Source organism: Ciconia boyciana, chromosome 16 (genome assembly GCF_034638445.1).
Source record: "Ciconia boyciana chromosome 16, ASM3463844v1, whole genome shotgun sequence".
Classification (NCBI taxonomy): Eukaryota; Metazoa; Chordata; class Aves; order Ciconiiformes; family Ciconiidae; genus Ciconia; species Ciconia boyciana.
The window spans coordinates 9278501-9305197 of record NC_132949.1 but is presented as its reverse complement, the minus strand read 5'-3'; the positions used below and the strand labels follow the sequence as shown (position 1 = coordinate 9305197).

The following is a 26697-nucleotide window of genomic DNA, read 5'->3' as shown; positions in this document are numbered from 1 at the left end:
TTCAGATGTATTCAAACCAAAAACAGACGGCCAGAGAGTACATCAAAATATCCAGAGTGATGAATGTTCTGGCAGAGGATGAAATTTCTAAATGAAAATATCACATTGTTAGCAATTTGCTGGCTCCAAAAATACTTACGTATCGAAGCAAGGCCTCTTCCCCAAGAGCTCGCACTAAGCCTTTGGTATCCATCTGTCCCAATCTCAGTACATACAGCGGGCGACCATCTGAGTAACAAGAACAAATATGTCAATATAACCATTATTTTTACAGCAATAGATAATTTGAGTGAGCTAGTTTTATGCTAAAAATCCACATGCCATAGTCAGTACAACTTTGTTGTACAGCTGCAAGAGGGAGACCTGAAGCACATGGCAATATAAACTTCACCCCGTCCAGCTACACCAAAAGATTGTCTGTAAATGAAATGCAAAAGTTTAATGGAGACGTCTTGATGCAAAAATAGCTCCCCTATCTGCAAGGAAAGTCCAAAGGGCTTCATCAAGTACATTGGTACACACAAGATCTTGGTATACACAATTAAAGACACAGGACTATAATCAGTGTCCAGGACAGCTAAGATACAAGAAAAGCTCTAGTCCATCTGCGTAACTGAAGAGTTGCAATGAAGGCTGTACGCCTTCTACCACACATGACGCAATACTGCTCTGGATAGCTTACAGCAACCTTTTTGGAGAAGTCGCTACACTGAGTTCTGGGAATTAATGAAACAAAGTGTTAACCCAGAGACTTGCTTTCTGCAGTATTGCTGGAGTCACACCTTTCAGCTATGTCATTACATATTATGCGGAACTGGCACACAGCCTCACTTATGCAAGTTAAGCCTGGTGATAACAGACTCTGTTCCAGAGATCAGCTTCAGATGGACCCCCTGCATTCAAAGCCTTCCCTTTTCACGGTCATCTTGCTGCATGCTGGAGCATCCTACTACTGTCCAGGATACAAAGGCATTAAGCTTAACAACTGCATTGGCTGAATTTGAGAATCAAAGCTTGCATTTCTGGCTCTTCATAATAGAAGCTAGTTGTCCGAAACAGCTTCCAACCTCTTCCCAAAGCCATGATGCATTTTTTTAAGCTTTGCTCCATCTATTTTAGTACATCAGCTAAATAACCACCAACTTATAAAACAGAATATGCTAGGACACAAAATTTGAAAAAGGTTTCTACATAAAAATCTCCCTGAAGTCCTGTTGTCTGTTTAGCTTCACCTTCCTCCAAGAACTGCAAAGAGAGGTATAAAGTCATCATTAAGTCCTTTGGGACATAAGGAAAGAAACTGTCAAGATATGCTATTAAAAAAACCCACCAAACAACCAAAACTGCAGTCAAGGCAAGTTATTTATTTGGCAAAGACACTACTCCCGTGAAAGTTCAGTCTTTTGTATTTTATCAGGTGGTCTAAAAGAAAATGTTGTTTTAACATCAGCACACACTTATCTTGGAATGTACTGTTTAGCTTTTGAAACACTAAACAAAAAGTGCTATTAAGCTTCATAGCAGGTCTCCCTCCCTCACAGATGTACACGCATCCAAAACCAAACTAATAGCTTGCTAACCCTGGTCCACCCAAATGGCACATGAAGGAAAGTCTCAACTGACAGTGCTCTATTATCACTGTATATTTTATATTTCATTAGAGCTTTGTGATTTTAAAAAAAAGAAAACATTTGACTGAAGCATTCCTGTCAAAATAAAAGCCACTCAGATGTATAGAAAACTGTGCTAATTGCAAGCCAAAATAATAACTTTTATTCTTTTGCACTAATAGCTCACTCTAGACAACACGCTTCATAATCACTGCTGCCTTTGCTTTAGTGCTAAAAGCTATACAGAATTTAGCTAGCTTAAGTTTGGCACATTTAGCACATGTAGGAGGAAAGGAGCAATACTAGAAAAGAGGGTTTAAAAAAAGAACCTACCACTGTAAAATTTTAAATTACAGAGAATTGCTCAGTTTTGAAATTCTGTTTCCATTCTTGACAAGCCCATGCTTTACTTGTGGGCGTGCTGCAAAAGAGATCAAAGGAACTGGAGGGGAAGGCAGGGGAACATGAAGTTCACAAGACTGCAGGACTTCTCAGAAAAAACATTAAACAACCCTTTGATGCAATCTGTACCTTTCTACTCACTGGCAGGACCCAGTTATGTGCTATGGACGGAGGAACTCTTTGCAAAGTAAGGATGAGGAACTGACAGAAAGGGAGAACTTATTCACAGGTCTTTTTCCCCACAATCTTTACAAGTATATTCTCATTTTCAATTTTCTCAGTTTCAGGTCTGTCAAACCCAAAGCAGCAGGGGAGAGCTTTACAGGGATTAAACTTCTGCTGTGTCCTCCCTGTCTCCTGGCCACTACTGCTGACAGCTTCCTGTCCTGCTTCATATGCTTCTTGTAACAGGAAGAGCTAGCAGAAACAATGGTGCCTACTGGAGAAAAGACTAAATCGGGACACAGATAGCTCACAGTAAGAGATCATTTCCTTATCTAAAGAGCCCAGCTTGCCTCAAGCAACAAATTCCAAAGCATTTAATTTCTGTGTATGTATTAGCAACAAGATCAGTGCACGATAAAGCAAGCGGAAGGATAGGGGAGCGTGTCAGGCATAGTTGTCTGTGTTTTAAAGATCTGGCCATGGCTCACCATACAAAGGGAATTCAGCCAAAGCTTCTTCCCTTCTTAAACAAACCTGCTCTATTTGATATTTTTGCAACATCCCACTTCTCATCATTAAGCTGATTGTAATGCCAAATAAATATTCATTTATGCCATCAGCAGACTTACATCATCTGCCAACATCAGAAATAAGTTGATTAGAAAGATACACTTATTTACAAACATCTTTTAATCACTGAAAGAGAATACTCGGCATTTGCATAGCACCCTTCTAAGCATCTCAGCACTACAGAAGTGAAATTAATAACTTTAAGTTACTGGCAAAGCAGAACTCTTCAGAGAGTTAGATGTCAGTATTAGTCAGAAAGATTAGGATCCAGGAGCCTGCCTCCACCAACTAAGGAGCTGGCAGCATCAATTTAAATGCATTTAGTACATAACAACTGAGAAGTTCTAACCATCTTTCCAGTCACCTCTAGTTAACAGCAGGACAACTATCACCTTTAATTCAGAACATGAAAAGGCTGTTCAATATCCACCCTATAGAGCATACCTTTGTCATGGTGATGCCAGCCACCTGCATAGTAATCTTGGAGTACTTGAGGAGGGTTCCAGGTGTCTAGAATATAGTCTACCTGGTGCTGCTTACGCCATGTCAGCGACTGGCAAAGGATCTCTCTTGCTTTATCAATGTTGAAGTCCCGGGCACGCAGGAATCTTAAAATGTGCTCATCCTTTGGGATCTATTAAAAAAAACCAAACACAAAAAAACCCACAACAAAACAACCATACCTAATTTTGTATTCAAGGTTTGAAACGAGAACAAAAAAAACACAACAGAAGCTGAAAAACATGCAGCCCTGCACCAATGCAAGAGGATGGTATGTAACACTGGAAGTCACTCAAGCAAATCAGTCTTTGTTTGCAACAAAAACATGAGCCCTGCCAGGTACTGCAGCTACCTTCATATGAGGGATATAAAAATTTCATGAACTCTAATGTAATCATTTACACCTGTATGATCATACCAAGTCAGTCCAATTTAAATGAATCTAGGGACAAAACACAAGACTGTATTTCATTGTTAAGTAAAAGGAAGCTGAGACACACATGCAAATCACGAGCTATTGGAAAACCCCCAGCCTTGCTATCAGTGATTTAACTGTCCACACAGCTTCCCTTTCAGTACTGCACTTAGCGACATAGATTTGAGAATACGATGTTTGGCCAAAACAAAACAAATGTAAAAATAAGGTTATTGTAGAACCAGGCAGAGTTATAAAACTGATGTTATTCCCCTGTGCTGATTTATTGACATTCTGAGAGGCAGTCACACTAATCATTTAAGCACCTCAGCTGGCAAAGTCAGTTGGACAGTCACAATGAACTTCTATTGTCACTGTATAGACTTAATTTAGGTACTCTGAGGGCCACTTAACAGGAAGAGTTAGCCACAGGAGGTGTGGCATGATGTTTCATCAGGTCCACCTTGCATAGCACACATTCTGAGAGAGAGCCACAAGAGACCAACAGTAACTTACTTTGCCCTTGTGCGTCTCCTGGAGCCACTGTCTCAGTCGAATGAGGCAGCTTTCCTGCATTGGTGTCAAGTCACCCAGATACCGCTTGATGTAGTCTGCATCTAGCTTGTCTAAAAGGAGATGTACATGTGATTAGAGTGGTCCTGAACTGATCTAGTCGTAGCAAATGATCTTATATGCTGATATCTGAGGCAGAGAAGCGGGTGTTCTGTGCAGAGCTGAATAAAGTTTCTTTGCATCCATGAAAAGATGAGCAAGGCAACATACACAGTCATTGTAATTGTAAAAGAAGATTAATTCTGCTTCTGCAACTAAGAAAGGAGTAAAACCAGGCATTTATAAAACCATTTTGCCCATATATTCAGATTTGTCAATCCACAGCACCATAGGGCTTGCTGCTTCTGGAAATACTTAGAGAACCTTTGATCCAAAACCTCCCAGTGCAAGAATTTTCCCAAATTCCCTTATTAACAGGGGAAGGAAAATACAACGGAAGACTGTGCCCAGGGAAGTTTCAGCCCTTTCTTCCCCATTGTTCCTATAGTTATACCCATCCCTGAATTTCAGGGCAAGAAGTAGGCCATCCATTTGCAACCTAATGAACAGCAAAGTGAAGAGTTTTTCTACTCATATCTAATCTTCATTTACTGAAAAGACCAGCTCATAACAGCTATCCAAGCTATCCCATGTTCCTGCTTTGCAAGCTTGCACTTTAACATTGTACATTACCAAACAAAGAGCCAATGTGAAGATTTTTGGCTGCCTGTGAGAAGCAGCACAGTGCTGAGAGCCTCCACAGTACAAAGGAACCCACTAAAACAAGTCAGACCACCATACATACCATCAGGCGTTCCTGCTGTGGGCTCCGAGGTGCTGCTTGAGGTGTTGAGGATCTCCTTATTGTTCAACCCCTCCTTTGTGGCAGAGTCTGGTATATTAATGGCAGGTGAAACTGGTCGTCTTGTGTGGGATGTGCTGCTCTCCAACTTGCATGCAACAGGAGGAGTCCAACGAGGAACAAAAGTTATTCCTTCTTCCTCCAGCTGCTTCAGGTAGTATTCTATTATTTCTTTTCCCTTCAAAAAGGAAAATTTACAGCCAGTAAAAACACCCATTTAGAAACAGAAAGGATTGGGCTAGAAACCCATTGGCCAGACCTCTCTAAAGATTTCACTTGAAAATACAGACCTACACACACATGCTGCCCCAAGCTAAAGAGTAAACAGCCCAGCTTTTTGAGCAGAGCAGCCTGTTACTTAGCAGCAGCTACACTTTCTTTTGGTAACTTAGAGCCAGGCACCTCCTTCATGACTGCAAGCTCACCTTTTTAATATTGCTGGTGTACTGCTTCATGGCAATCTTTTCCACTGTGCTTTCAAAACCAAAAAAAGATTTTATATCCAGACTTGCTGACTGTTCAAAACAGGTCCAGTCTTCATTGTCAGGATGAACCTATTAGTTAAGAGGAGGTCATACAGTTTAACTACCCATTTAGTATTTTTTCCTCACAATATTTGAAATGACTGTTTCTTGTTTTACAGGTTCACATAATCAAAACATTCAAGTGGAATTTGCAATCTTTCACTTCATTTGCAAAACACAGTTTGGAAAAGGTAATGCTGAAGAATAACGCTAAAGAACAAAAAGCTGAGAAGCCCTCCTATAGTCTCATGGCTAGCACAGCACATTTTTTTCTTAACAAGAAAGGAGAGGGTAGAGAAATACCAGTGCACCAGCCAAGAGCCAAAGGACTAGCACATTTATACAATTAACACTATCTCCTTCTAGAGATGGGCTGTGACTGTAGTGTATCTGTGGAACAGGGTAAAATACTCCACTGTGAACTTTCTGCTGGTGCTGCAGGTTAGACTGATAGACCAAGGCCAGCTAGCTTAGACTGCAGCAAGTACAGTGTAAGCATTTCCAAGCACTGCAGTCTAGACATGTTTGCAACAGACATACTGCAATAGATCATTCCCTCATTAACCTATGAGGTACCTTAGTATTTTGTAGACTGAAAACTATTTTGCTTTGTTCTCCTACAATAATGCTACAGAAAGTGTAAACTTCTCATTCAGTTTACAGCCTAATAAGCTATCTTAGAGCACTGTCAACTTCCTTCTTAGCTTGTATCTTAGTTTGCTGAGAGATGATCCTGAAACAGAGATGTTACTATTCTGAAGGAAAGCTGTTTTCTAAACTCTCTTCAGCTAAAAAAAAAAAGTTGTCTAAAGGAATTTCCAGGCTGGGCTCTGAATTCGTAGTTATACAAACATCACAGAAGGCTGGATTTCTGAGCATACAATTGTCCTGCTGCCTTAAGGTTCCCCTCCCACTCACAACATGCTAAAATTGACTGGGAACAGTATCACTTTATAACAAGACAACTACAGAAAAAAAAGCCACCAACATTTCCCTTCACTTGCTTCTTCTGCATTAGGGAATGGGGGGTACAAGAATAGCTTGTATAGCTTAAGTAAGTACAAATCATAATAATAACCTTTAAGACTCTTCCTCTCCTTTCATAAATTCAATTATAAAATAACTTTAATAAGAATGAACTTTTAAAAAATATTTATTCTTGAATTAAAATTCTGGTTTTGTATTTACCTACTAATTTCTTCATCGAGTAGAGCAAGGGCAACGAGAAGTGTTATGTTTTGTACATATTTATCACATGCACTTTTCTGTATAGCATTTCCCCTGTTTAAATAGGGCTTTCACAGAAAAATTGCAGGTGGAAAAGTATTTAAGCGTGCCTTGGAAATAACTGCAGAAATAATAATTCAAAAATAATCAGATAATAGTGTCAAGTGGGTTTGACATTCAGTGACCTTTTAACCGTGGTTCTGTACACAACAGAAAATGTTATCACTTGCACATAAAAAGAATGCTACAATACAAATAAATCAGTTTCATTTGCTAGCTTTGATTTGACCTTTAACATCGATTTGAAGTTTTACTGCTATACACGTGCGCTGTATGAGCCCATTAGTATTGGCTAAGCCATTCAGAAAAAAAACATGACCAGAGCACAGCAGTAAGCATGCCATCAGACTCCTTTGTATCAGAAAACACCTGCACTGAAGATGAAGAACAGCCACAATGGAAAGAATTAGGTTAAAACATAATTGACTTAATGAACATTTGTCTGAGCTGAGCAGAAGGCAAATAAGCTATGTTGAACTTTCCTTTAACAGTTCTGTCAGGGTATCATCAGCCTCACCAAGCCCCACGCTGCTATTACAGACCACAGATTTGCCTAAACAGAGCTGTCAAACACAGCAAATTATGTTATGTTCTGCTCTCCGAGAAGATGCTCAAAGCAAGAGGGTGCCAAACTTGTTTCAGTTCTTCAAGCAAGTGTGTTACATTTAACACTAACAACGATTATCACTCATGGTGTGTTGGTTATTTTTTCTTGCAAGGCAAAAGCCAAGAACAACCTAACTTCTGTGTATCAGTCCCAAAATCTGAACACTGTCTTAGCTTCATCTGTAGCACCACCAAGAGCCTGTTACTCACTGTGTAACAGCAGTGTTCATTAATAATGACTCTATTAGAGAAGGTTTCATTGTAGGCTTCTATATGTAAAGTCCTTTCTCGTCTGTTCAAAGAATTCTTCTGGACAAAGTAGACATAATCCACTCCTGCAATCTGAGGAAGATGACATAGATTCCATTAAGATACAATATTCATGTGAAGGGATATCCAAAAGTATAAAACCGGCACTTCAAACCTAATCACCTTTTTCAATAGCCGTGGTGCATCTATATCCAGCTTACAGCGCCGTTCAATCACATGGATAGCTTCATCCTCACTCTTGTATTCGTTTACAGTGTCACTGGCTACAAACATAGGGATCAGAGGACATGTAGGAAACCTCCTTTCATATGCCTATAAAGATGGAAAGAGAAGAAAACAAACTATCATCACAACTAATTCCCAAGGGTGTGCATAGGGTTCCTGCATTGACATCACCAGTATTTGGAGGCACAATGCCCTTCACACCTTTCGTAGAAGGGATTGAGTCTTCCTGGAGTCCACGTTATACCTGAAAAAAGTCACAGTGCATTCCAAACAATCAATTTCTTAATACATTCCTAATATAGCCCTTTCCAGGTAAAAGACTTTTTAAAACCACACACGAAATACCCCATTTCTCCCTGCCCTCCAGAAAGGAAATTGTTCATTATGTACAATGGCAATCCTCTTGTCAGCAGTAACAGGAAAATAAGACCCTCTAGTTCTAAAATACCACAAGACAAAACAATTACGTGTTAGATTAAAAAAACCCACATGCTAATTACCGGTGTTTCACCAAGCTGTCTAGAGGGTTTTTCCATACAGCTCCCAAAGGTCTAATAAAAACATTTCAAAGCCTGTTTCTTAAGCTAATAGAGCTCTCAACCTCCCCATGCACAGAGTATTCATAATGACTTCACTGCACAGTTTATCAGCTCACAATTTTGTCCAACAACATACAGTAAGTCTTTCCAATACAATGAGGTCATTTCATACTTTTGAAAATTTAAACTTTTTACAATAATGCAGAGCCAGCAATAGCTTTAATTCTGGTTAAAGAATATAGTCATGTCAATAAGTTCATCTCTTAATACTTGACACACAGAAGGAAGATGGTATTAAATCAGACACACTTGGAAAGGATAGTTCAGAATCTGGGATCTGTAAAACAGGTAAGAGGAAAATGGGAGTTATCCCCATTAGTAAACTTGTTGAATTTTAGTTTTAGAACCACCATGGCTGGACAACACAACTGTTATTTTTTTTCTCCCCCTTTTCTTTCATAGTCACTAGTGTACCCTCCACTTCTCTTTGGCTTTTTTCCCCTCATGGGGTGGCAGTAAAGTCACCAATTCTTTAGCCTTCGTTCCAAATTCTGAATTCTTTCATTTTTGCTATTATCAGAACCTAGTTAGCTTTGGTGAAAAGGTAGGATTTGCAAGGTGTCCCAATGCAGAAGAAAGTTTCAGTAACATAAATAAAGTAAAGCTGAGAGCAGAACATGGAACAATTCTTTAAAAGAGCTAAAATATCCACTCTGTCCTTTTCAATAGTTTTTAACTGCTCTCAATATAGCTGGGTTGCAGCACAGGAACAGCACCAAGAGGGAGAGGGTGTGGAAGAAAATAAGCAGCAGCTGCAGAAAGTATGCAATGGTGGCACTGAAAGAGAAAAGGTCTCTTAATAAGAATAAAAATACTTAGATTGAATGCCGTGTTACTATGGTGACAGTGGTGCAATGCACTAAAACAGTGTCAGCTTTTTTCCCCTCATGCATATATTTAAATCATTTTTGCAGCATGACTGTCCTGCATTCATAAAGCTCCTCTGTAACATACTATACATATGTCCAGTGAATGAGTACACATGCTCCTTTTTTCAAACTTTTCATCTGTGCACAGCTGATTTTGTTTAAATTAAGAATAGAAATAATTTCTGGGTTCAGAGATGTGTGCACAATAGAAGTGACAGAGCATTAGTGTTGTAACACAATAGCAAGCAATGGGGAAAAAACCTTTCACAACTCCAAGAGAAAGGGAGGATGTGTTCTATTAGTATGGTATAAGAAGTTTATTTCTTTTATGAGGCTTTTGTTGTTCTGGACAGAAGGCTGTACATTTTACAGTTGTTCAAGAATATCTCAGCCCTCTCACTGAATAAGTCTCAACATTCTCTCTAAATTAATCCCTATTTTAACTATCCTGACTGTAGTTAAATGTTGTCCTAAGTCAGAAAAAGGAAAGATTTCCAGAAGAAGCAGAATTGAGAAGTACTTCTGGTTTTCAGATTGCTTCATTTAATATTTTATTTTGAGGACCTTATGTTACAACAATTATTTTATAGATGGGAGAGAAGGGGAGTAGATATCTAACATTTTTCTCACTGTTTTAAAAGTATTTTTACTTTTGGATCACAATGAGTTTTCCCCATCTGAGTAGCCTCCTCTATGCCAAGCCTTTGCACATATTGATGCATTTCTCATCTTAGTCCTCAAAATGCTTCCCATTTGCCCTGTGTACACTTGCAAATTACAACATTACCTGCTCAGAAGTGTTTATTGAACTGTGAGCAAAAAAAATGCCCAAGAAGAATCTGTTGTTCATAATGGGAAGACTGAATTGAATGTGTTCAATTTGGAAGAGAACAAAATAATTATCTTGCCAAAAGTTGGCAAGCTCAATGCTTACAGCAACAAAGTACTTGACAGCTTCAAAGAGATTAACAGCGACACAGGATTCTTTCTTCCCTAAAGAACACGCACACAGAGTATTGAAAACCATTCACAGTCAATTTTACTGGGCTCTTAAATTTGGCTGGTTTTATTTCTTTGTGTACCATTGCCAATATGTTATTGTAATGCATAATTTCTTAGTACAGCCTTGTTGGAAGAAAAAGTGATTATAGTAAACCATAGCCACATCAAAATTTTCTGATTTAAGCATAGCCCTCTCTTCCACATGTGGCAAACAGTTCCCTCCCACACTGCAGAGTGGGCAGGGAAAAGCTGCTAAAAACTATAGGACACTGAAAGATCTCGCTTCACCGTGGACCAACACAACACAAGAAGAAAACCTGTAATTTGTGGTACAACAGAATAAAGAGACACATGAGACAAAGCAGCACATGCATCGCCAAAACTGGAACTATTAAAAAAGCATGAGAAGATTAAAGAAAGATCAAACACTGCTTTTTCTTTTCTAATAATAGAATTTAATGGATTTTTCTACATTATTGGAGTGTTTTGAACCAGAAATTTTGTCTCAAGTCCAGCTTTGCAGACAGGAAAAACTGAACTGCATTATCCAATACTCCTTTAAGCAGTCTGATAAAGCAGAGTATGCTTTATTATTCATGTATAAATGTATTTATTCATACATTTTTCCTGTATGATAGATCTCTCTTTACAGATAAAATCATTAGATATTACACACCCTTCTCTCAGGATTTCAGTTGTACTATATAGATACAATCACAAAAGGCAATTAGTTCCTCAAAAGCAAAGCAGCTGCAGTAATCCTGATGGACTCAACACAAGAGTGAAATGATGTTGCTGTAGGACTAAATGCATCTAAGAAGGATATTGCAAGGACATTACTTAATTTTACCATTTTCTCCTGTCACATTTAAAAAATACAGTGTGGAGATTCCAATATGTAACACAAGTAAAAAGTACAGGTGTGCTCATCCTCAAACCCTCTACAATTGGTGCTGGGCTTGACATGAAAAGTCGCAAGGCCTCTTCGGCTGAGACATCTATGTACAGACCTTTCAAAAAATGATTTTAAGCCTGCAATTCTGTTGTTCCCTAATAATGTACTTTTACAATTTCCCACCAGCCTCTGGAACATTTGTGTACTCCAATACATTAGAAGCTGGCATTGTGCATCAAGAAAAACACAGTATGGTGAAGCAGCTTGAACTTCAAATTTAATGGGCTCATTATATAAACCCTTAACTTTCTTAATGCATGTTAACAGTAAGAACACTGACAAGCATAATTTCAACCAAAATAGCACTGTATTAAAGCTTCTTTTCCAACTGCTTCCCTTAGCAACTCATGTTCAGAGTAGAGTCAAAATAACAGGATTTATTTTACTTTTATCTTTGCTAGTATTTTAGCTGTGTTTAAAGACATGAAAGCAATTCAAAAGTGAGACTATTTTAAATCCATTGCAGTCATTTTTCATTCCCAAGGGAATATACTTGCTGCTGCTGCCCTTAGATTCTGGAATTTAATATCAGCAATAATGGGATGCTTTCAAAATACCACCTTTAGAACACGATTTAGGTATGACCCCAACCCAATTTTCAGGAGCACCAAAGACTCATGTTCTGGCTTTTTTCTTCTCAAACCACGCCTAAAGCTAATAAAATACCTTCATAATAGGCTCAGTCCTCAGGGGAGAAAGTCAGTCATTTATGCAAATAAGTTACTCAGCTTCTCTGGCCAGATTAATATATTCCCAGTCTCCTACCTTAAAGGATAGGGATTGTTCAATATTTCCATTAGATGACTCAAAACTAATTTCTGTGCTTACAAGAAGAAAAAAGATCTGACAAAACTTGCAAGCAATCTTACACTGTGCTGTTATTCTTATAATAGCTGAATCCTCCAAATAGAACTAACCTGGTGAAATAAGTAGGAATTTTAGTCACCATTCAGAACGTGAAGCATATTGAGTGCTTTCTTAATAGCTTAATTGCATGAAACAAGCTGTGAAGATGTTTTATTTTAGATGTTTTCTGTTCAAAATTGCTAGAACAGTAACCTTCTAAGAGTAACACAACATTCTCCAAGGACACCTCAAGAAAACACATTAAGAGATTCATCCTGGCAATCGAATCTAGTTCACTACATTTTGTGTGTGCCACATACAAACTTTAATTTGTCTGCAATACCTGACCATGTTTGGGTACTAATCTGCAAGTGCATACCAACATTCACCATGCTTTCCTATCCACTTGGGTATGGGGAATTTCTGAATTATTCCTAAACACACAAGAAACAAGAAGGGTGACTCAAGCAGGATGCTGCTCCTAGCTTGACAGGCTGCATTCCAGCAGCTTGATCATTCCTACATATCACTGTATCCCCTTCCTCCCCCTGCATTAGAGCACTGTAGATCAATAGGAAAAACATTGACTCATGGGAGGCCAACCAAGAGGTTTTAAATTCTTGGCAGCTGCATTTGGAAAGAAACAATTCTGGATTAACTCTTGCAAATGAGCAGATACCTTCTCATCCCCCATATACTGCTGTTCATAGCCCTTTACCATTCTCTTTATAATACATAGATATGTTTAAAAATCATTATACTTCAACAAAGAAGTGCGTATCTCAGTGCCAGTGTATCTCATGGATGTTAGTTCATGCGTTAGTAATCAGCCTGAGGGCGTGCATGTGGAAGAAAGCAGATAGTTAGAGCGGATATACCTCAAAAAGCTCTAGAAACAGTTTTTTTGGTAAGGTAGCATTCCCAGGCACCAGGAAGGGGGAATTGAACTGGACTGCAGCTTGGGAAGCAAAAACCATCTTTGATATAAAGGTAGTCAGCTTTTTGGAAAGGAACATTTCTGTGAACCCAGTTCTGGAAGGACAAACAGTCCTCTAAAAGGATACCTTCACTGCTACAAGCCAAGTGCCTGTCACCATGCAAGCAGCACAGTTAAACTTTGCTTTTTTGCAGTTAACTTCCCCATCAGTATGGCTCTCCACCGCCTTGTTCAAAGTAGGCTTAAGTGGTTTTTTTTCTCCACTGTGTTTTCACTTCATTAAATGTTCTCGTTTACAAAGAGAGAAGTTATTTTCTTATTGCTGGGAAACAAATGCTGCTTGGCAGTGACTCAGTACTAAGAACTCTCTCTCTGGAAAAGACCAAGATGGCTTTAGTTACACAAGACTACAAATGAGGCTTATGGGGACTACAGACAACCCACCCACCATGAAAGAGGCAGGTTCAGACCTATGAATGAATGGCTGTATATAATCTGAAACAAAAATTTTCTATATGCACATTTCTGGTCCTTGATAAATATGAGATAGTTTAACCAACCTTATTTTTCAAAGTACTAGGATGATGACCCACTGCACAACTGGCATTTGTAAAAGTGGATGTCAGATGCAAGGTGACTTCCCTACTGCTTTTCTTAACAGAGTAGAGAACACCATGACTTTATTTTAAAAGGGAAAAAAATGAGAGTTCAAGCTTTCCGTTGCAATTTCTACTAAAAAAGTGTTTTAAAAAAATCAAATTAGACCTAGAACACAATATGCTCCTCCAAAGCTTTTCCAGCAAGATTCACCAGTGGTTAACCTGCTGGCTATCACAGCAAGACCAAACAAAATGTTTGCATAACAACTTATCACTGAAATGGATTTAAGCAATGAGAAAGTACATCAGGAAATATATTGTGTGGAAGCCCTTTGTCTGAATTAAAAATGATAATCCTCCACCTGAGAGCTGCTTCAAAGATCTTAAAGATCAAGACAAATTAAGCAGGCAGCAAGCGTCCATTAAAAAGGAAGGTTCTGTGTTCCATCTTGTTTTGTTAAAAAAAGAAACCAATTTCCAATGCCCCACATCTGACTATACCTTCATTTTAATATATTAATTTTGGACAGGGAAAAACTCTTCCACCCTATGAAGAGCAGAATTTCACTGAAGAGGGGAAAATCCAGGCTTTACAAACTGAGCTGTTCTTGAGAAGGGTGTGAATAGCAGAGAAGAACTGGCAGAACATTCAATCTGACAGCCATGCAGATGGCTCCGAGGGGACAGCTGCATCGTGTGGTGGGATGTATTCCACTGAATCTCTTAAAATGAGAACTGCCTGACATTCACCTGGCAAATGTGAGTAGCCTCTTACCCTAAACTACAGGCAAAAGATCGTGCAACAACTCTCCTTTCTCCCCATCACACTTCACCACCCTGGCAACTGCATCCTGATCTTATTTTACTTTGTCCCTCTTCTATCCTCCCTCCATTACAGTCCAAAAGCATTTTACCCTGTTGTGGCACGAGTCACTCAGGAACAGGATATACTGTCTTCACCCTTCATTCCCTGGTACAAGATGAAATTTGGCCTCTTAAGTATTAATGATGACTATTAAGTATATCCAAGATAAAATAAACAACCCTTCTATAAGTTACACAGAAAAATCAATAGGACAAGTCGATATCAATAAGACAAGCATTCTGCTTCATTTTAGAGGCTAAAAAGTTCTTGTTTACTACACAAGTGTACAAAGTGTTATTGACCTGGGACTTTCTGATTAAATGATCATTAGTGTAGCACTGGGAGCTAGCAGTTCCTGCACTGTTCACATACAGTCTACCAAAGCAAAGTATTCCCAAGTAATTGCCCCAAACAACCCAACTGCTTCTACTTTGCAGAAATACATTCCAGCGTTAAAGTTTGAAAACAACGGAGTTAGTCTAAAATTTTCATAAAGGGGGCTGTTAAAGTTTTATGTAATTATGCATCAAATCCTTGAACGACAATGGCTTTTTAGTTTCTGAAGTTTTAATTTTTTGTGGTTTTTTTAAATATAGACCACACAAATACATGTTATTATACAAATTATAAGACAAGTACTAACAAGAATCTACTCTGCACAGATTCTGTTAATGAATTCTAATTGAAGGCTAATTAATTTCTCAAACAGTGAGAGAAGCAAGCTTGAAAAACAATCTCAGATGTTCTCCAATGCAGTGAACAGAGCTTTCAGGTAGAGCATCTAGGAAGAAAAATTGTCAGTGGTTCGAGAACTTATGGCAGCATGATATTCTTATAATGCTGTATTTATGATATTGCACTGAAGTGGTACTCAAATTTATAGCCCAGGTCTATGTCTCTTCTATTCAGAAGATCCAAGGGCCCAACTGATTCACAAGAGACTAACACTGAATCAGTTACGACCATGTAGACATTATTGGATCCTGCACAGGTATTGAAGTATTCCCTGTGCTCCAAACACCCACAGGTGTTAAACAACCTGTGCTCTAAGCAGCCCATACAACCCTACACACACTGACGATCACTACAGACACCATTTCATCAACATCACCAGGGCTTCACTTGATCTTGTTAAGAGTATGAAGTGCTAAGATGACTTGCTGTTTACAGTATCCTTGTCTCTAGAAAAGGATTTGAAGCCAGTCAAGCCAGTAAATTGAGCTTTCTCAGCTCGCCTCTCCTTTTGTGGAATGGAAATGAAATTCCTGAGAAATTCTCCAGGAAGCCAGGAGCCAAGGGAAATGAAATTAACTATAAGCAGAGGTGGACAAGAAAACATTTCTTTCTCCGGAATTCACCAAAGCCATTAAATTCTTGCCACTGACAGCTCCTCTGTCACTCAAGAGTTCTCTGCATGGAAGAGATGTTTTTATTTGGTGTACAGAAGAGCATAATCGCTACGCCCCCTTGTCTTCTTTTGATGCTCATATTTGTTTAAAGGGGTCCTCTTGCTTTAATCATGTTTCATTGAAAAGGTTTTCAGACCCTACACTGCTATGAATGACCCACTTATACCTTGCAAACATCCACAAAGAAAGAGGAAGGGAGGATGAGAAGAGAGATTTAGTAGATACATTTAAATTCACCCCATTGCTTAACTATATAAAGCCTTATGTTTCAATACTTTGTATGAAGAGAGCAGGACTGTTCTGTCCATTTTTACATTTAGCTGTATTAGAAGCCCATAATACTTTAAAGCTAAGTATCCAGTTACGTTTCTTGCATATTTCAAATATACCCTGCTCCTAGATGGTATGAACAGAGCTAATGAAAATCTGTTAAAGAAATCTTGTGGATGTCACTATAGAATAAACACCACATATTTGTTCTACCAAACAGGTTAACAGGCCTGCCACATGCAAAGCAGGCACAGCAATTTGCTGCTCAAATCCTGGAAACACAGCAAGAAAGCTTCTGACCTTCACATTCATTCTGCAAACTCCTGAAACAGAAAGCATCTGAAAGCAATGAGGACATTGCCCACAACCATTACAAAATAACCCAGTACACAGACTAAACTCAAATTTAATAGCTACTTCGTAATGTCGTATGAAGAGCTTTGGTTCAATAAATTAAAAATATCTATGGAATCAGGAAAGAGCACAGAAGGTATTTCTGTGCTTTAGCTCAAGTAAGTTACTCTAGCTGAGACCATAGAAATTTAGAGACAATTTTTTGTTTGCTTCTGGATCACCATCACTCCAAACAGCACTGACCCCCAGTCACCCAAAACATGTACAGGATATACACAGGGGAAGCAAAGCAACCTTTCAGAATAGAGACCCTGTGGCTTCTGACAAGGAACAAAGCTCTATTACACATAACAGGCAGTATTAACACGTATCTCCACACGGCTCTGTAGACACAGTCCAGGCTACTTCACACTTATTGAATCTCTTTGAAGTCTTCTGCAGTGTAAAAGGAACAGCTTCATGTTAAATTTCAAGCATAACAATAGTTTATACACACCACAAACCACAAAAATCATGAAACACCACTGAAATGGTATTATAAATGAAACTGTATGCTCAATAGCTTGCAGTTAGAGCGCTGCTTATACAACACATCATACACCACCCTGCGTTTCTGATGACAGGACCTTTCATGTGTTAACACTGCTACAAAGCACCTTCAAGTGAATGTAATAGCACTAACACACAAATACTGACATTTCTGTTCATCTCCTTAGTTCAGGCAGCATTTCCATGGTTACAGTGTTGATCACTATTGGTTTTAAGTACATTCCAAATATAGACCAAATGCATAGCGTGGCATTTTAAACAGCCCTAATAACTACCCTGCAGGCTAGTTCTCGTAAACTAACTTTGAGTCCCTCTGAGGTGTAGTGCACTCACAAATATGCTATAGTGCTGCCTGAAAATTCAGCAAGCATACTGTTCATTATGTCATCCAGGTTGTTTGTAAAAGCAGTCACTGAAGCTGGACAGATCTTCAAGCAATCTCATCACAGCATCTGCACCATACTCAAACTTCAGTACCCATCTTAAAAATAGGTTTGTCTTGCTTGTGCTTAAACTTTTTTCCTTTGAGGCCATCATGCAGGGATAGCATCAAGAGTCCTACTGAAATCAAAATATCCTTACTGCACAAAACATTACCCCAAACCATGTGCACTTTGGGATATTATCGTAGCTGCCAATCACAGGATACTGTTTGCAAGAAGTAGCAGAGAATGTTTTGAAGAAATTCATACTATGTATGCACTGACTAGATAGCTTTATGCATATTTGCATCACTTTCATTAACAGGATTTAGAACTAATTATCTTCTACTGCTATTAAAAGTTAGAGAAGACATCAAACTCAACCTCAAGAAGACAGTAACAATTTCAGAAAAAAAACCACTTCTCCTTGTAGTAATTTAAAGTTTACACACATTTCAGAGTTTTAGTTTACATTCTCTGTGAAGTATATGTAAACCAAGGAAGTGCTCATTTTTCTACTAGCATACAAACCAGAAATCAAAAGGATTCCACAGGCAGCATATTGAAAGGATGCTCCATTTAGATAGCACCTACAACTAAGTATCAGTAAAACTCTAAGCTTATCCAAGGAAATACTTGATAATATATATTCATAAAGCATTCTTGACAAAGTTGAGTTATACTGAAAAAAGCATAACATATTTGCTTAAGACTGCCCAAAACCAAAAGCAAGGTAGGGGATAGAAGAAAAGGCAAAAACGAGGAGGAAGGAGTTCCTGGGGGACAGGAAGGTCTGAAGCAAACTTCCTCTGTATTAGAGTATAAATGTGTAGGCTACAGAGCTAGTGAAGCTCAGCTTCAGCATCCAGTGTTTTCAAGCATGAATAAAGTTACTTTAATATTTTAATGTTTCATTAAAATAGTTTAGACCTTATAAATAAAGCAGGAGATTCAAAACAGGCTACGAAGCAATCCTCCAGGTAAGTGGAATTTTACTGGTAATTCACTGTTGAGTTATGCAACTGTGGTAACCAACTTACCAGACCGAGCAAAGAGCCTCTGCTTTCCTGCACCGGAAGAAACAGCCAGACAGAGAAACCTCTGTTCTCATGAGGGATGTGACCACTCAAGCCACTCACGTAGGCTCTTTCTACACAGATCACTACTTTATCTCCCTCAGTGTACCCTTCCTGCATGGATCCTATTCAATAGCTAGGCATTTTCATGTCAGAAGAGTGGTCACAGAGTAGCTTTACTAGCAAAATTATAGTGCCCTGATTGCTGCATACAGCTGCATGTAATGAAACTGGAAGTGGACTGGCTCCTAACCACCTGAGAACCATTTTGCTACATGCAGAGACACAATCTTCTCCCAGATAAAAAGTAAATTCTTCAATGGTTTAATGCAACTTTATTCAAACTTTTGGTGGTAAAAGGTATACTGATTCAGGCAAAACAGTTTGGGGATAAAGAATCTGACCTGAAGACAAGGGCTAACATTCCATCTTTTATCTGTAAAAGATGATCTTTAATAACCACAGACATGCCTCAACAGTACTTTAATTGGAAGAGTGGTTTCTTTAAAACAGATACAAGTCATTTGTGGTTTACTTAAATAAATTTTCACAGCTGGAACCATGTAATACTTGATTCTCATATGGGAGCCTGAATGTTCACCTTCAGAGACCAAATGAATCACCAGGGTGGGATTTGAGGAGAAAGTGGATAGCAGTGTAAGAGTTACACCTGCTTGCCTCCCAGACACTCACAAGAGGATCATTAATTCTTTTCCTCCCTTCAAGAAGTCCAGAGAGCCCAAAAGAGCCCAAGGCATAGTGCCACTACACTAAAGAGCAGGCGAGGCTAACTTCAATTGCAGCCTTTGCACAGTCCCGAGACATGAATCTCTAAAATGAGAAGCTAGAATAGAGAAGTTGGGCAAGTACCACTCTTCCTCAAGAAAAAAAAAAAGACTAAGGACAGAAAACCCAAACATGCTGAATGTAAATAAAATAATTTTAATCTTGCTTTCCTTTGTAATAACATGGGAAAGCCCAGCCACTCAGGTTAGGTTGGCTTGTGACTGGGAGACCAATATCAAATTGCTGGTCAGAAAAAAACCTGACATTGCTGTGGTCTAGGTTGAAGGTGGAACATCAAGGACAGACTTTATAGCCATGCTGCTATAAAGTTGTCTTCAGTGCACACAGACCTTAGCTTACTTAGTGGGGGCAACAGCAATATCAGATTGACTTGCAATTTCACTTTAACTTGTTTATATTAAATGCATGTGCAAAACTATTCCAAAGAGAACATGAGTGTTTACTCTGCCCGTGTTCCAAGCAAGACAGATGGAAATCAGCTCTGGCCCAGAAGCCACATAGCTCTGAGCACAACACTTTGTTTGACAGAATGTGCCCTGCAATTAGAGTCAACTTCAGTAGTTTCTAGGATAGGAAACTTGGCTTCTGACCCCAGTTGCACAGGACATGACTGTTTTGGCTGAAGATGAAAGTACTATGGAGAAGCGGCTGACCTCCAAAAGGGCATCACAGTAAAGGCTGGCAACAGGCCAGTGAAAGCTTAAATGCTTGGAGACCGACATGCAATTACTGGGGAATGTGAGCTATTCTCAAGCACTTCCTATATCTCTGCAACAATGGCAACATATAAACCTTTACACAAAACAGGAACACATCTTTCTTTGAAATTTTTAAAATACACATATCAAAATTACTGTAAACCATTAAGGTTGTCTTACCATTGCTTGTAAATAACCATTACTTGTCTTACAGCAGCTGAACAATGACAACTATGTTCTGCATCGCTAACAGGCATCTCACAAATGCACAGCATACTGCCACACAGAAAGCACAATTTGGTACTTAGCCTCCCCATTCCTTTCCAGTTAACAAAATTGCATGCCTGGTTCCTCCGCAGTCAGTTTTACTTTAAAATTCAGCTGCAATCTTACTGTGTCCACTGAGGATCTATTTTTGGAACAGTCAAATATTCCTTACTGCTCTATTGCTCCATGCTTAAGTCTCACTTTTATGAGTGCTACACTTGGTATTCATCACTTTTTTGGTCTTAATCACAGACACTTTCAATAAGCAGGTCTATTAAAACACTTTTAACATCTGGAATATGTGAGGGTATGTATTGTATTTAAAATGCATTTAATAAATAAAATTATTACTGTGTAGACAAGATCTAATTTATGAGTGGGGGAGGAAAGGATGACTACAGCATTGCTACAGTATAGGCTCAGAATTCCTCATTAAACCATTGTCTGAAAGGTTAAAGACTTGTACTACCACAAAGAACAAAGTCTCCTGATCTCCATCCAGACCAACCCCCCCCTCCCACTGCTTGAAGGTTCAGTGAAACAGGTTTGACTTCATTGTCTCAGACTGGACCCACCAGGTTTTAATTTGGCCCAGAGGCAATTGGCCTCCAGGCACTGCAAGAGTGATTTCACTGTACCAAGAGTATAATCAGTGCAGTGAAGAAAGCTTTGCCAAAAGGACAGAATTCAAGATAAGTAGCATGGCTCAACCGTAAAGGTCTCGGTTTGGCTTTTGGACCAGCAAAATATCAGCTTCCAGGTAGAGAGCAGCTGTACTCTATTAAGCAAACCAATTAAAATTTATTAAGTACATCAATTAAATCTTGACCATTCACTAATGTCAATGGCATGTCATCAAAATGCAGCATGATAGGGTCTCAGGCCTGCAGACAGTTTACCTCTTAAGCTGGAAAGTTAAATGTAACATTTAAAAAAAAATTTTAACCTTACATACATGTCTGATGTATCAGGAGCTGCCTATCAAAGGTTAGAAATAGATGGTGGAAGATCAACAGTACAGAACAACAGTGGTTCCTCATATGGAATCATAACCTATTAAACAGACTGAGATTCATCACCGTGAAAAAGAGTAATTTAAAAACTGAGGGAGGTATCTTACAGATCTAACAGGGCAAGCAGCACGAAGAATGTGAGTAGGGTTTTATTGCCTCTTCCAACACAAGGAGCAGGTGGTGTGAAGCTGAGTGAGCAGGAGCCAGGCTCTAGATAAAGGATACATATCTTGACAGAGTGTGTCATGAAGCACAAACTCCTGCTGGAGGGTGTCATGATAGAGTTCACTTGGCTCCAGAAAGGAATTGGGCAGGCATAAGAAAGAAACCACATGCAGTGCTATTATAGACAACAGGCACATTTCTGGACCAGAAGGGCTGTCAAGACGCATCACTGTAGGATGAAAGAGTATCCTGAGAGAGTGTTACCATATGCTTATATCATTATCAACCTCTTCCCTAGAGGCAGATACTGCCCTTGGCCACTGCCAGATAAGTAGCACACTAGCTAGATAGGCCTTACAGTGCAATTCAATACAGTGGTTCTCATTAAGAGACAGAATACAATCCTTTTCCCCACATCCAAACACATCATTAAGATATCAATAACTGGATAATACCACTGCTAGATGCATCATTGGCATGTTCAGGTGGTACAACTTTTGCACCCCTGAATCTGCTCCCCAGCAAAATACAAACAGAAAGATACCACCTAGCTTCAAAAGATAAGCCAATTAAAAAAGAACAGTCAAGACTCCTTTGATTCTTTTCTAAAAAGCAATTACAATCATAGATTATAGACCATCAGCTCTTTGTTCTTTACAGCAAAGAAAGGCAGACAAACAAAAGCAAGAATCCGTTTAGTCAACACAGAACAAACAAGTTCAAGTGAAATTGCTTTAAATCCTGTTCATTACAACATCAGTGGCTGCACCATGCAGACCATGAAACACTTCAATAGAAATAAGTAGTTTCATAGAGCCATGAATTCAGTAATGAAGAATTTATCCACAAGCCAATGAATTGCACAGCAAAGAGAGAATTTTGCAAATTAAGTAGTATAATTTACACACTGAATGAAATAGCCAGAAAAATGTCCTCTGGAAAGGACTCTACTGACTGATGTTCCTGGACTAGACTTAATATCTATGGCATTCACATTTTGCACTACATGAAGAGACACAATGCACTCGAGAAAGGAAGTGCTCTCATCAGGAAACTAACTGTTCCCCTTCTGTTGTGGCATAAACAAATATAAATGACACATCGCCATCCTGACCATCACCAGAGAAACACTCATTTTCACAAAATGACATCTATTATTATCAAAGCAGTATGATAGAATATTACAGCAGCAGTAGGCAAAGCAGAAAGTTAAAGTTTCAGCCTCTCTGTGACTGCTAAGAGGTTTGCAATGTAGTTTTCAACTGTTACAGAGATTGATCTGCATATATTCCAAAAAACACCTATACTCAAGTTTTGAGAATATAAATAACATCAGAACGAAAACAGTTGTAATTATCCAACAAGTAATCCAAAATGTACATAACCCTACAGATTTAGATATTGAACTTGATATATCTGACCATGACAGTCTTGAAATGCTAATTTAAGAGAACCCAAATGTATATAATTATAATTAAAAGTTTGAATAAAAAATCATTTTTAATACAAAAGGGTAGCTTCTCTTTGCTCCCTCCCATGATCCCTCTGCTGTCACCAGAGTTAAAGCTGTTGGATTCCAAGAGCCCTGTGATATTTTTATTTTCAAATTACTTATATATAGTCCCCAAACCTTATTATCATAAAGTAAAACCCAAGAGGAATCCAAGACAGAAAGTGTTCAAATCTGAAGTTTCATACATGAATACAAGCAAGAAAGCCAGCCAGTCAGCTCACATGCTACCCCATTAGATCATACAAAATACCTTTTTTTTTTAATTTTCATTTTTCTAAAGTAAGGACAGATTCCTCTTTATGCCAAAGCAACTCACAGAATCCACAACTCCAAGCCATTAAGCACAATTTGCAAATACTTTGCACCGCTAAATAATACCAGGCCTGAAGACTGCTGAATCAAGTTTCTAATGGCCCCTTCATTTACTGTTACAGCAACAGGCTTCAGCATTTTTCAAACTGTAGATCCCTAATTATTTCCCCATGGAATCGAGGGCTCCCGCAGCGCAACATGTACTGACAAATGCCCTGCTGACTTGCTTTTTCTTTCTTGTGGCCAGCTGCCATCAGCTCACTAACAGTGCAGGAGGGGACGAGCACCTGCACCCACAGGGGTGCTCATCAGCCTTAAGTGAGCCTGGTGAGGAAATCAGGCTGACAAGGTATTTATTTTCCTTTTTTCCAAGACAGCTTTTGACCAGCCTATCTCCCTATACTGGCTTGCTGATGAACATGTCTTTGCAAGAAAGCAGCAAGAGCAAGCTGGAACACCAACTTAGCTATAATGGGAAACCACATATTTGGTTATGTTTCTCTGACCCTTAGAAGAGAGAGCCCATGAACCACAAGCTGAAAACCTCTGTGGACTGGGCGGAAACCAGTATTACTTGAGCAAGAGCAATGCAGAGAAAAGCCAAGACCTTGGGACCTGATCTCAAACTTTGATGGCTCATTGCTTGCTTGTACCCTTTTGGCAAAGCTGCAGCAGAGCCCAGATGATGCCAGACAGCCCTTCCAGCCACATTGCCACCATATCTTCCACCAGCGTGAGTTCTTGGCATGACTCTCACCTCAAACATCACTGATTACAACTGAAACAAGCTGCATGCAAATTGACTGTGAGAAAGCCAAATTATTAAATTATCTGTAATAGGTCCTACTCAAGATTTTACCCAAGCTGCTAACCTGATCTGTCTTAACTACATCATAAAAATTAGATAAAAAGAGTTAATAATTCAGCTTAACAGCCTAGTTCTTCATTTAGAATATATACACAGTAATTTTAAACTACATGAAAAATTTGAAGACAAATTCACTTGGGAGAAAAGAAAATAGACCATTTAAGACTAACCTGTAATTAATTTTAACTTGAGCTAATTAACAGATTTCCTTGCAAATTCTCAGAAGATTCACTCTATATTCAGAATGCAATAATTTAAGATCCCATCACCGCCTTCCTTCCAGAAACTTACTGAATTCAAACTAAGTGCAAAGCAAAACCAATCTTGGTTATGAAAATCACAATGAATACCCCTCAATTCTGTGTTCCAAAACCTGGACTCTGTTTGAATGTGCTTTATGAGAGTCCTCAGGGGTTGCTTCCAATCCCTCAGGCTCTCCTTCTGCTCCCTCTTTCATGGTGTGCTTGTTTCCTAAAAGCATAACAGCTGAAATATTCTGCTGTAAGACAGCAGTAAGAGCTCCACAGGAACAGGAAACCCAGATTGCTCACACTGGAAGTGCACGTAACTGGCCACACCATACGGAAACATCTTATTCTATGTCTGCAGCTGACGTCTCTGATCTCTAAGCAACCTCTGGCTCCTCATTGGACATGCTTTTAGAATTATTAACAAAAATACACCGTATCTTCTTCCCATGAGGTTTTGAAGGCTTTTACACATACTCCTTAATGGCTAACCACACGTTAAATTACATGCATGAAGTTACACCTTTCCCAGATCATAACTGTAGTATCAAGGGTGTCTAGGACTCTGCGGAATGCGTTAACCACTTCCTTTCTGCCAGGTTCCCACGTGTTTAACTTCGAGATTTTTAAGTCAAAGCAACATCACTGGGCTGATCAACAGATCCTAGAGCAGCACTTCGCACCAGTCTCAGAGCTAAAACACCTGCAAAGGGTGAAAAGCTTGGAGCGCTTTCAGAACAAAGCAACAGGAACTGTTTTGATACATATTTTTCTTCTATTGACACCTTTCAGAGTTTGACAGTAGTGGTGTTTTAGCATTTAAAGTGTAAAAGACTTGTTAAAAAAACTGACTGAAAGCATTTGGTGAACAAGAGAACTGCAGCTGTCAGCTACAGTCAGGTCATGTGTTTGCCCACAAAAAACAGGAAACAGCTAGCCATGGAAATATCTAAGCAGGCCATGAAACAACACGTAAATTGCACAGTAAGCATGCTGCTAAGTCAATATTTTTCCCTAGTGTTCAACTTAACTCTCACATTTGTTAATCATGGCTCATTCCAAACAAGTGGCCAAAAATTCATTTGTTCTTGCAACACGTGCTAACACAAGAGGCCATCAACAATAGCATAAAACAGCAGTTAAACCGCAGACACTTAATATAAAATAAGAAAATCCATACAAGGCACTGTTCCACCGCAGTTTTACCAATGCATTTCCAACAGTAAATAAGCCTGAATTTTCAACAAATACAGGAAGCAAAGTAGATGAGAGTCTGGGAGTCTTACAACAGAAGGGAAAACAGCTGAGCAGTTTCAGGAGCGGACACTCAGTTTGCTGCCTTCCCCAGGATTTACGTATTTGAGACAAACCCTCAAGAAGGTGCACCGCATCAAGGGAATAAATTACTTCTCTATACATTTAAAGCCTACTTTGTGCTTTCAAAAGCACTTGGAGAACAGCTTCCTTTTTCTCACTGGCCTCTCAGCCCCTCTTCACATGATGTGTGGAATGCATTTTTTCCAAGAAAAATAAAATGAGACTAGAAGGAATAAAAACTGTGGGGATTTATAAGCAGGTGTGGCACTTAACTTGATACATAGTTGTTGGGGGTTTTTTAATGACATTTTAAAGTAATAACCTTTAAAATGAAAAGATGATGGACTGCCTGATCAGGAAACTCATTACAGTCTAGATCGAGGGATTATACTTTGATTTGTCAATCTGAAAAAACAGATAAGTTTTTTCTAATCTACTCTATCATTGAAGCGTATTTATGCCATCTACATCTTATTACTTTCCTGTAATTTAGGGATACTTAAAATCATGGAGATTTACCTTAAACACTGTTTTTTTCAGATCTATAAAACCAAAGCAAGCCAGTCAGTCTGTTGTCCAAAAGCAGCCAATTTGAACCATTAAAAATATAATCAAAAGAGCACTACACATTATATTTATTAAGAAAGATCCATGCTTTAGATACTTTAGATATTCTATCAGAACAAAGGAAAAACATGAGGCCAATTTTTTTTTTTAACTATTTTGATGCGAATACGTAGTTTGGAAG

General features: G+C 38.8%; 1 protein-coding gene across 2 annotated transcripts in view; it reads right to left on the bottom strand.

The window, feature by feature from the left end:
- The window catches only part of SEC14L1 (SEC14 like lipid binding 1), a 43950-nt gene that overhangs the window by 10908 nt on the left and 6345 nt on the right, over positions 1 to 26697 (bottom strand). For both annotated transcript variants that reach the window (XM_072880797.1, XM_072880798.1), the window contains 7 exons: positions 7927 to 8076; positions 7705 to 7836; positions 5503 to 5631; positions 5021 to 5255; positions 4180 to 4289; positions 3192 to 3381; positions 140 to 228 (listed from right to left, as the gene is read on the bottom strand). In XM_072880797.1, the coding sequence (XP_072736898.1) occupies positions 140 to 228; positions 3192 to 3381; positions 4180 to 4289; positions 5021 to 5255; positions 5503 to 5631; positions 7705 to 7836; positions 7927 to 8076 (1035 nt within the window). The remainder of the gene's footprint in view (positions 1 to 139; positions 229 to 3191; positions 3382 to 4179; positions 4290 to 5020; positions 5256 to 5502; positions 5632 to 7704; positions 7837 to 7926; positions 8077 to 26697) is intronic.